At 41.6% G+C, this 12,500-nt stretch overlaps 1 protein-coding gene across 1 annotated transcript in view; it reads right to left on the reverse strand.

Annotated features, from left to right (window-relative positions):
* Window positions 1-267: 267 nt before the first annotated feature.
* Window positions 268-12,500, reverse strand: part of LOC138983804 (uncharacterized) — a 21,475-nt gene continuing 9,242 nt past the window's right edge. The window contains exons 4-7 of the mRNA XM_070357135.1: window positions 11,656-12,147; window positions 10,597-10,728; window positions 8,248-8,477; window positions 268-6,789 (exon numbers count right to left, since the gene is read on the reverse strand). Of these exons, the coding sequence (XP_070213236.1) occupies window positions 6,395-6,789; window positions 8,248-8,477; window positions 10,597-10,728; window positions 11,656-12,147 (1,249 nt within the window). The 3' untranslated portion in view covers window positions 268-6,394. The remainder of the gene's footprint in view (window positions 6,790-8,247; window positions 8,478-10,596; window positions 10,729-11,655; window positions 12,148-12,500) is intronic.

Genomic DNA, 12,500 nt, shown 5'->3' on the forward strand with positions numbered 1-12,500 from the left:
CGCACACCAACACTTACACACACGCGCGCACACACACACACACACACCCACACACACAAACTCACACACACACGCTGTCCTGGATTTTTTTCTCTATCGGGCCGAGATATATAGCTGTTGTGTTGGTGTCCGATGTGTGAGTCGGGATCTAAATCTATTAATAGGTGCACTCAGATGCACACTCACGTTACACATTCACTTCCACTCACAGAGGCGTTCGTGGAGGGATGTCTCGCACTCGGACAAACCACAACACAAAATACAAAGTAAGCTCCCACAAATGTAGATATTAAACAGAAAACAGTAATAAATCGTAAATAAAACAACGAGAACTCCCCCCCCCACACACGTACTGTCTCAGATCTCACTCTACCACATACACACTCCACTGCATGAATATCGGACAGCTTCGATCGGCATCACAAACACACAGTCCTCCCACTTCCAATCTCGACACAGTCATAATAATACTCACTTTTACACTCCTCGTGAGTTGGATGATGATGACACAAGAAGAAGAACAAGTCGCGTAAGGCGAAAATACAACATTTAGTCAAGCTCAGTCGAACTCACAGAATGAAACTGAACGCACTGCATTTTTTCACAATGACCGTAGTCCGCTGCTTGTGCAAAACGGAGTAAAACTGACGAGCCTGTTCAGCGCTGTAGTGGTTTCGCTGTGCTGCATAGCACGCTTTTCTGTACATCTCTTCGTTTTAACTTTCTGAGCGTGTTTTTAATTCAAACATATCATATCTATATGTTTTTGGAATCAGGAACCGACAAGGAATAAGACGAAATTGTTTTTAAATCGATTTCGGAAATTTAATTTTGATCATAATTTTTATATTTTTAATTTTCAGAGCTTGGTTTTAATCCAAATATAACATATTTATATGTTTTTGGAATCAGAAAATGACGAAGAATAAGATGAAATTTTTGTTTTTGGATCGTTTAATAAAAAAATAATTTTAATTACAAGTTTCCGATTTTTAATGACCAAACTCACTCATTAGTTTTTAAGCCACCAAGCTGAAATGATATACCAAACCCCGGCCTTCGTCGAAGATTGCTTTGCCAAAATGTCAATCAATTTGATTGAAAAATGAGGGTGTGACAGTGCCGCCTCAACTTGTACAAAAAGCCGGATATGACGTCATCAAAGGTATTTATCGAAAAAAGGAAAAAAACGTCCGGGGATATCATTCCCAGGAACTCTCATGTCAAATTTCATAAAGACCGGTCCAGTAGTTTAGTCTGAATCGCTCTACACACACACACGCACAGACAGACAAACAGACAGACAGACAGACAGACAGACACACACACACACATACACCACGACCCTCGTCTCGATTCCCCCTCTATGTTAAAACATTTAGTCAAAACTTGACTAAATGTAAAAAGGTCCACAATGAAGTTGCTCTCGCAGAAGTAGTGGTGGTTATCCGTTGAAATGAAAATTTAATTAACACTCTATATGTTTTTGGAATCAGGAACCGACAAGGAAAAAGATGAAAGTGTTTTTAAATTGATTTTGAAAATTTAATTTTGATCATAATTTTTATATTTTTAATTTTCAGAGCTTGTCTTTAATCCAAATATAACATATTTATATGTTTTTGGAATCAGAAAATGATGAAGAATAAGATGAACGTAAATTTGGATCGTTTTTATACACATTTTTTTTTTTTACAATTTTCAGGTTTTTAATGACCAAAGTCATTAATTAATTTTTAAGCCACCAAGCTGAAATGCAATACCGAAGTCCGGCCTTCGTCGAAGATTGCTTGGCCGAAATTTCAATCAATTTGATTAAAAAATGAGGGTGTGACAGTGCCGCCTCAACTTGTACAAAAAGCCGGATATGACGTCATCAAAGACATTTATCGAAAAAAAGAAAAAAAGTCCGGGGATATCATACCCAGGAACTCTCATGTCAAATTTCATAAAGATCGGTCCAGTAGTTTAGTCTGAATCGCTCTACACACGCACAGACAGACAGACAGACAGACAGACACACACACACACATACACCACGACCCTCGTTTCGATTCCCCCTCTATGTTAAAACATTTAGTCAAAACTTGACTAAATGTAAAAAGACAAAAATATATTCCATATTAATTTTATGTTGCATGTCTGTTTCATTATCCCACTGGAGTATAACTGAACAAGTCGCGTAAGGCGAAATTACTACATTTAGTCAAGCTGTGGAACTCACAGAATGAAACTGAACGCACTTGTGCAAAACGGAGTGAAACTGACGAGCCTGTTAAGCGCGGTAGTGGTTTCGCTGTGCTGCATAGCACGCTTTTCTGTACCTCTCTTCGTTTTAACTTTCTGAGCGTGCTTTTAATCCAAACATATCATATCTATATGTTTTTGGAATCAGGAACCGACAAGGAATAAGATGAAAGTGTTTTTAAATTGATTTTGAAAATTTAATTTTGATCATAATTTTCATATTTTTAATTTTCAGAGCTTGTTTTTAATCCAAATATAACATATTCATATGTTTTTGGAATCAAAAAATGTTGAAGAATAAGATGAACGTAAATTTGGATCGTTTTATAAACAAAATATTTTTTTTTACAATTTTCAGATTTTTAATGACCAAAGTCATGAATTAATTGTTAAGCCACCAAGCTGAAATGCAATACCGAAGTCCGGCCTTTGTCGAAGAATGCTTGGCCTGATTGAAAAATGAGGGTGTGACAGTGCCGCCTCAACTTTTACAAAAGCCGGATATGACGTCATCAAAGGTATTTATAGAAAAAAAGGAAAAAGCATCCGGGGATATCATTCCCAGGAACTCTCATGTAAAATGTCATAAAGATCGGTCCAGTAGTTTGGTCTGAATCGCTCTACAAACACACACGCACAGACAGACAGACAGACAGACAGACAGACAGACAGACACACACACACACACACACACACACACACACACACACACACCACAACCCTCGTCTCGATTCCCCCTCTATGTTAAAACATTTAGTCAAAACTTGACTAAATGTAAAAAGTAATGAGCATACATTCTAGTTTCCTTTTTATATACCCTAATTATAATCATTTAAAGGGATCATAATTATTTAACAACAAAATTCAAATCGCCCCAAGAGCTTTACAGTTTAGGTTATCATCAAAATAATCGTCTGAGCGCTGAATTACTCAAATTGAGTAGGAATCCAAGACTGTAAATCTCATTGTGACGTTCTTTGCGCCAGTCATAATTTTCGTCCTACTTTTCGACACTGAGTATTTCATGCGCTATTCCTAGAGATACAGATTTGAAATTGGGCCGAGAGTTGCAGCGTTAGTTTTCGGAGTTGAATAGATGACAACACACACGATGAAGGCCTTAGAATTTGTGTTTGAGCGTTCTGTTTTTCAAATCTGAATTCTGTGTTTGGTAGTCATTGGAGACCATAATATTCTCCAACGGTCAATGTGTTTGTTTCTGTTGTGCAAAGCGGCTAAGCCCTATTTGCATGCGTAAGCTAGACTGTAGGTTTTACTTCCCCAATCCATCTGCTTTGAAGAATGGATACCTATGAAAACTTAATAAACAAGAAATTCCTCCGAGGTAGGAAAAACACCCCCGTCCTTACCATTCTCACTGCCACCAACTGAGAAGGTTATTTCCCTTTGACCATTAATATGTCCGTCTATAAGTCCTTGTAGAATCTTAATCCACCAATAACTCCGTAACCGTGTGTTTGACTTGTCCCAATTTTTGTAAGGACCGTCTCAGGAATGTATAGAACCTGTTCACCAAGTTTGGTGACGATCGGTCCGTTCATTCTTGAGATCTATATGCGAACACAAACACACACACAAACAAACAAACAAACACATCGACCGAATCCTATACACACCCCTATACCGGGGGTGTAATAATGATGACGACCGGAAGTCCGAACTCCTGACAGGATAGCTGGGCGAAGCAAACCGCTTTGCTGATTAAATTCATTTAATTATTTGGCATAGTTTTGGACGAGTTTTGACAATTGCAGGTGTTTCTAAATTACAGTACAGCGAATGTCCCTTGAACTTTTTAAGGTCTAAATCGTAAGAACACTTTTCAAATTGACGCCTTCGGTAGACTATCTTTAAATCTCTGAAGAAATGCTTGTCACAAAATAGTACACAGCTCTGGCGAATAACCCACAAGTATAACGCACTGTAACACACACAGACACAGACACATAAAACCACACACACGAGTTAAAAAGTCCTTTGTGAGCTGAATACAAACATTTGAGATACGACCTCCTCGAAATTCATTCTTTGGTTTTCAAACTTGAGTAACAAAGGGTTCGCGACAAAAAAATCAACAACAACCCAATACAAACATCATTCACTCTGTTGAATAATATTGATGCCAACAACAATGCTACTCCGCGCAATTCCTTGATGAGATCGGACACCGTTTGTCCCCCAAAATAGATCTCGCTAATAATTTGTCTGTGAAAATCGCTCGGCTGTTCCAGGGAATTTGTTCATGTGAATCGAAAAACTTATCTAATTTAAGCCTACGAAAACTTCACGTAATTACGCTATTTCAAGCCATAACGGAAAAACACGTTACAATAAATCAAACAGAAACATATCATTGCAACAAACGTATACCAGGGATTAATACCACTTTCAAAATAGGTCCTGCGGTCGTAATTGACCGGTCAGATACCCCATTCGATTCTTGGCATGTGGTCATATTCAAAACTCTGTATCATAAAGTCATTCCGATTGATTTGTCTTTTTTCACATTTGTTTTCACACATTCTGAAAGTATCACAGACAAACTATTAGTTAGATTTTTGGGGTCAATCGCTGGCGTATGTTTTTAAACCTTCGAAATCTACCATTGAAATCAATGTCTTCACACTGAACAATAACACAGTCGTGCAGTTATTTGTCGACGAACCTAATACTTTCTTCGTAACATTGTAGTTTTCGATTTAGGGAAATGTGGTGAAAAAACCCACACATTCCCTATCTCAACATTGTGAATAAAGCTGCTAAATTACGCACCTTCTTCCACGCATTGTAATGCAAACGATATACGGATGTCTTCATTGCATAACGGCCAGAGGAAATCAGCAATGTATTTTCATTTAATCCACAATACGAGTCCTATGAACTGCTGCTGCACGAGCACATACAAGTGGCATTATTAATGTAATAAATCTGTCCTTGACTGACTGAAATCAAATTCAACTTGATTGTACAGTCAATCCGAAAATTTCTTGTCTGTAACAGTCCTCTAGCTTGCACTTAATGAAAGAGGTGTTTTTTTCTTGTTTTTTTCTTTTCGTTTTCATTTATTTATCTTTTGTTTTTGTTGCAAAATGCATTGATCATGTCATTAATCGAGGGTTTCTGCTACAGCGCTGCCATTTGGAAGCAACGAATAAAACGCCTCTTTTGGTATTTTTTGCTGACATTGTCGTGTTCGATTTTCTTGTGCTTGATATTGGTAGCAGGTAAAACACCGGACTTGTGCTCATCGACCGATACGGACACGGGTCAACATCTGAACACGCGCACACTCCAGTAGTGCAACTACTGATGTTACTGATCAGCATCTGAACACGCGCACACTCCAGTAGTGCAACTACTGATGTTACGGGTCAACATCTAAACACGTGCACACTCCGGTAGTGCAATTACCGATGTTACTGGTCAGCATCTGAACACGCGCACACTCCGGTAGTGCAACTACTGATGCTATTGGTCTACATCTGAACACGTGCACACTCCGGTAGTGCAATTACTGATGTTACTGGTCAGCATCTGAACACGCGAACACTCCGGTAGTGCAACGACTACTGATGTTATTGGTCAACATCTGAACACGCGCACACTCCGGTAGTGCAACTACTGATGTTACTGGTAGCTTTCCGCTTGGAGGGAACAAGCAAAATTCCCCATTGGACAATAAAGCCTGAAAGGAAATTTGCAGCTGTACCAAATTTCTTAAGGGAACACTTCTTTCATCAAAGGAACATATGTTTACAATTTCAACTTCTGCTCATTCATGGCAAGGCCTGCTATCACAATCCAACTGTAATACTACTTCTAATTTCTGTTCATTTCCGTTCAATTGCGGCAGGACCTGGGGGCCCGAATGACATCGATGGGGCGGAGGTTTTATGGAGACAGGTAATCATCTTCGCCCGTATTTCAGAATGAGCATTACCACCATCATAACCCTCGATGACTAAAGATATATTGTAAGAAAGGGCCAAGCTAAATAAATCTTAATAACAATGACAGATTGTAAGAAAAGGCCCAGGCTGAAATCTGCATCCTTGTTAAACAAAGTTCACTTCAGTTCTGTTCAGTTAAGTTCAATAGCACCTTCGCCATTTTATCAATGAATGGATTAATCTGGGGGCTGGGGAACGGGCTTAACCCAGATCAGCTGAGCCGTACAGCGTGACATTACCTGTAACCTCCCCCTGTCCTCATTCTCAGAGCTCAACCCATCACCCTGTGCGAAGACCACAATCTTCCTCTCCAAGCCTTGCACTTCCGTGCTTTGCGCAGCGATTGCGTAATCGGGTCCTTTCATGGCGGCGATTTCTTTCAGCATGCTAGCATCCTCTTCGCTGAGTACCTTGACCGGGATTCCTGCTTCTCGGAGGCCTCTGATGAGACCGCTGGCTTCCTCCGTGACGTTGCCCGAGTCGTCCGTCTGTGTGTCGTGCAGGTTGCCGTAGTACGCCAGGATGAACACGTCTCTGTACTGCAGGGCCCTGGGACTGGTGCTGGCTCTGTCTGTTTCAAAATGGAACGAACAGATGTGTACTACAATGACAAACAGGGACAGAGTCATTGAAAAAAACCTGTAGCACTTACGGAGATCACCGACGGTGGTGATACGTTGCCGCGTACGTCGTCGTCATCATCATCCTACTCGTCATCATCAGCATCGTTAACATAATCTGCAGCGGCCCCAGCAAAATAAACGTGCTCAAACTATGGAATTCAGTAAATGACCCACGGCCAACCTAACTTGTTGGTTGATTGAATGAACGAACAAATAAATGAGCATTATAAACTGAATAAATGAATGAATGAATATATTATTAACGAATGAATACTCGACGCAACACTAAATGGAGGCCGAAGGGAGGCTACTGAAAGATCTGCAGTACCTCTTAGTGGGCAACGTTTACTTTTGTCCTTCCCTTCAGTTATTCAGAGTAGCAGGCGGGAGACAGACAGACAGACAGACAGACAGACAGACAGACAGAGACAGAGATTGAGACACACACACACACACGTACCTAAAGTGTGGATGGTTACCTAAGAGGCGGCACTGGGTGTAGTGCCTTTCTAGTGCACTTGCACTACAACAGCACTGGGTGCAGTACTCGCTCCGGCATCGAAGAATTTTGCACTAAAAAATGCACAAAATTTGACCTATTTCGTCGCCTATAGAGGACGGAAAGAATGTCATTTTGAACATTGTTATGACATTCTTTCCGTCAAAAAAGTCAATTTAACGGTGTTAAATGAAGCGACCATCCACACAATTAGGTTCCCATCCAGAGTTTAGGTTGCCATCCACGTGTGGATGGTTGCCTTATGGTGATTTAGGCAACCAAACGTGTGGAAACGGGGGTACACACACACACACACACACACACACACACACACACACACACAAGAGAGATGGCCAAATCGTCCGCCCGATCGCAAGGGGCGAGTTAGAAATCCGCTGGGCGAGTAGAAACCGCCTGGCAGCTCGCCCGGCTGGTCTGTGTAAATTCTTGTCAAATGCAAAACTTTTAGTTGCAATACCGAGTTTTAAAGCCATATAAATACTGCAGACTGCAGATGTAGGAACTTCTGTTGTCAGCAAAACCACCGCCATGTTCTTGTGAAACGAAAACGAGGCTCCTGTCGTATCACCGCTATTTTAATTGTGTAAAGAAATCTGACAATCATAAGTTGTTGTGTGGTATGTACCGGGCCAGCGAAATTTCTGACCTGCTGGTGACTTTCTTGAAGTTACTCGCCTGGCTGGCCAGTTAAAGTTGTGAGATGTGGCCATCCCTGCACGCACACACACACACACACACACACACACACACACACACACACACACACACACACACACCACCACCACCACCCCCACCACCAACAACAACAACAATAGCAACAACAACAACAACAACAAACAATTCACCAGCAGCAACAACTTCCACAACGTCTTCTACAACAACGTACCTGCTCCACCAACGTTGAGTTCCCGTAGCTCCCCAGCAATGTCTTTTCCACACTGAATGCAGTCATACACGCGTTCGTCTTTATCATGTCCTTCTCCAGTGTGAAGCAGTACCCTGGGTTGCACGCCCTCGGCTGGCAAGGAAGACTTAGGTTCTGTATACTGGTACACGTACTCATCTTTCCTCATCTTATGACTCTTTTTCACCTCCTGTGTGATGGCTGGCGGCGTCCTGGGCCATCAAAAGAGACATTACCGAACGGCACAAGCTAAACTGAAGTGTTCCATTTTGGGACACCCTTTCTGTGACACGTTTTTAACACTGTTGGAAATACTATATGGTTATTCTATAAAAAATAAAAAAAGTTAAAAACAAAGTAGAACACGTGAAGTGTTTACCCTGTGTTCTACTTTTTAAGTGGAACTATATGGTATATAGAGTGTTCACTACTGGTTAAAAAGGGTGTTCAAAAGTTCCTAGACACAAAGGACAACAGATCAGTTAGACCTGGACTCAAATATGTTTTGGTTCAAATGATAGATAGATAGATAGATAGATAATTTATTGCCAAGTGTACAATACATGAATGAACATAAAAAATACACGAGGAAAGCAGCTTGCTGTGTGATAAAAACAAAAATAAATAGCATCCATACATCACTGGCGCATAGCATCATACATACATGGGTAAGACAATTTGGTATCACAGTAACTAATACATACACTATACAGACATGGTGAGAACTATGAAACTCTAAGAGCTATCGGAACCACAATAAAAGTACGCAGAATAAGATAGGATCCCCACCCCCCCCCCCCCCACTATCAACTACTGTAAGAACTGAACATGTTCCATACTGATAAAATGTACCTCTAAAACAGCACATAAAAATAAACTCTTCCAACACATCACAGTGGTTAAAGAACTACTAAAACATACTAGATGTGTATTCCGGTAATATAACCAGCTGCTAAAACATAGTTTGGCTTCATCGCGTCACAGTGGTGTCACCATACTAAAACCCACTCTATATATCACAGTATGTAATGTCAGCTACTAAAAGCATACTCCTAGAGCATCCTAAAACGTGTCACAATCTGTAGAGTTCATTTACCGGTTATTAAAAGCCAGGACAGCCTGGGGGTAGAAACTGTTTCTGAGTCTTGCCGTACGGCATCTGAGGGTTCTGAGCCTGCGCCCCGAGAGCAGAGGCTGGAAGAGATGACCAGCCGGGTGTGTGGGATCCTGCATGATGGACCTACATTTCCTCATCATGCGCAGGATGTGAAGGGAGTCTATAGAGGGGAGATCTCTGCCAATGATCCTGCTGGCAGCCCTAACGACCTTCTCCAGTTTTTCTTTCTCAAACTGGCAGGAGCTGCTGTACCAAACCGTGATAGAAAAGGTAAGGAGACTCTCTACAGCAGCCCTGTAGAACTGGGACATGATGGAGGAGGACACTTTGAACTTCCTCAGCTGTCTCAGGAAGTAGAGACGCTGATGGGCCTTCTTTACTGAAAGGTCAGTATGAGCAGCCCAGCTAAGGTCATTGGAGATGGTCACCCCTAGAAATTTGAAGGAATCAACCTGCTCTACGTTCTCACCGCTGATGGTGAGTGGTAAGAGGGGAGTCTTTTTCTTCCTACGGTCAAAGACCATCTCCTTGGTTTTGGTGACGTTAAGGTCAAGGTCATTAGCCACACACCAGCCCGACACTCTCGCAACCTCCGCTCGGTACCCCGACTCATCACCGACACTGATCAGGCCTTCCAGAGTAGTGTTATCGGAGAACTTCAGGATGACTACTGAGGGGTCATGGCTCAAGTTGTCTTTGGTGAAGAGGGAGAACAACAGTGGGGAGAGAACACACCCCTGTGGGGCACCAATGTTCAAGGTGATTGAGCTAGAAGTACTGCTGCCTACTCTTACAACCTGAGGCCTATCCAACAAAAAAATCTAGAACCCACTTACAAAGGGATTCCTCGACGCACATGCCAGTGAGCTTGGAGAACAGTTTATGTGGAACAATGGTGTTAAAGGCAGAGCTATAGTCAATGAAAAGAACTCTAGCATAGCTACCAGACTTCTCCAGGTGCTCAACAATATGATGTAGACCTAAGGCTACTGCATCGTCCACGGAACGGTTGGCCCGATATGCAAACTGGTGAGGGTCAAGACTAGCATCAGTGGCTAAAAATGTCCCGGTTTCGTTCGCTTGGTACGAAATTGATGGTTAAAAAACCATGTACATTCACTCTGGCAATGTGGCACATGCTTATTGGCACCTTCATCTCAATAACACATTATGAGCCCATTTATAATGAATTCATGAACATTTTGAAATGATACCTCAGTGGCTCTGTCAGCTTGACCTCGGTCAGAAATGTTGGTCGGATGCCGTGGTACTGTGATGCTGCCCACAGTTGAAGGTTTGGTACGCACTCCTGAAGCTTGGTGCAGAAGTCACCGAACACGTCCTTGCTGAAAAACAATGAGAGTAGAATGTTTCACAATAATACCCAGACATCACACAGCAGACTGAGTCCGCGCTTGCGCACTTGTTAAGCACTGATGTGTTCCTGTATTGAGAATGTGTTGTAGTCATGGCAAGAGACGAATTCCGAAAATAACTCGGTCGTGTTTGTATTGGATGTGAAAGAGTGAGTTCCCTTGCTTTTGCTCGGACAAATATTGACATGTGCTTTCTGTGCACGTGTTTGAGACAGCCTCTCGCCAGTGACTGGCCTGTAATTTCACATGGAAAAGTTTTCCAACGTTGACATTATTTCCCGCGTGACATTGTAGGCCAGTCACTAGTGATGGTGTGTCTTAAACTCGTGTACAGGTAGCACATGTCAATGTCCGAGCAAAAGCAAGGGTACTCACTCTTTCACAACCCATACACACCCGAGTTATTTCCACAAACCGTCTATTTGTGTTCGCTCATGACAGCAATGTGACACACCCAACATAATCATAGTGTCCTTGCATGATAAATGTCATGTGTCTGCAGAAGTCCTTCAACAGGTCTTTGCTGGAAAAGAAGAGAACGTTGTTTAAATGACTGGTGCATTCCTATAAAGAGAATACATGATTGATAGTAGACAGGGCAGTTACTGAATGCAGATAGTGGATATGATTACTCATAATTATGCAAATCACAATAACATTTAGCATTGAATGGGGGAAAAAAAACCAACAATGGCTGCTGTTTTGGTTTTGCTCAATATCAACAGCTTTTGTAATTTTGAATTTCTTCAAACTTTTTTTCAATAGCATTTGAAACAAACAATCCGACGTCGCCCAAAGCACAGGTTCTTAATAAACCTGGAAATGGACAGAACACCTGCTGATAAAACAACATTTCTGAAGCTCAAACCAAAGTAAAATATGGATATTTGCTATTACCTGTAATTGCACGCCTCATCCATAATTACGAAGAGTTTTCCATCATAATGGTCCGCAGCTTTTCCAAGTGTCTCAAGTATCTTAACAACAGCTTCATGATCATCCACTTCCAAGTGATGCTGTTGAATGAGATTTGTAAACTCCGCTGCGGTCTGCTCCAATTGAGAGACGAGCATCTGCGATGCGGCCATACTTTCATACCAAGTACTGACCACATGTACTGGTAAACCTTCGCGTACCCACTGCATGGCTTTCAGCTGCAGCATTAATGTTTTGCCCGTACCTGCAGGGCCGGTGATATAGGCCAGTGACAGCTCGTTATTGTTGAGTATTTTGACCTGCTCGGGATGGAGTACAATGTTGACTGGAGTAAATCTGTTCCCCGTTTCCTCAACACCCTCTCCCTGGGTTCGAATGTCAGAGATGCAGAGACTGGCAAGACGAGGTTCTGATGAACAAAATACCTTGACAGTTGTAGCCGGGCCACCAAATCTGGAGGATAGAGAAACAGTACTAGAGAAACAGTACTAGAGAAACAGTACTAGAGTAACAGTACTAGAGAAACAGTACTAGAGAAACAGTACTAGAGTAACAGTACTAGAGAAACAGTACTAGAGAAACAGTACTAGAGAAACAGTACTAGAGTAACAGTACTAGAGAAACAGTACTAGAGAAACAGTACTAGAGAAACAGTACTAGAGTAACAGTACTAGAGTAACAGTACTAGAGAAACAGTACTAGAGAAACAGTACTAGAGAAACAGTACTAGAGAAACAGTACTAGAGAAACAGTACTAGAGAAACGGTACTAGAAGAAACAAAAACCGTTTGCTTTTGCTTTAAGGA

This window comes from Littorina saxatilis, linkage group LG13, assembly GCF_037325665.1.
Source record: "Littorina saxatilis isolate snail1 linkage group LG13, US_GU_Lsax_2.0, whole genome shotgun sequence".
NCBI classification, from domain to species: domain Eukaryota; kingdom Metazoa; phylum Mollusca; class Gastropoda; order Littorinimorpha; family Littorinidae; genus Littorina; species Littorina saxatilis.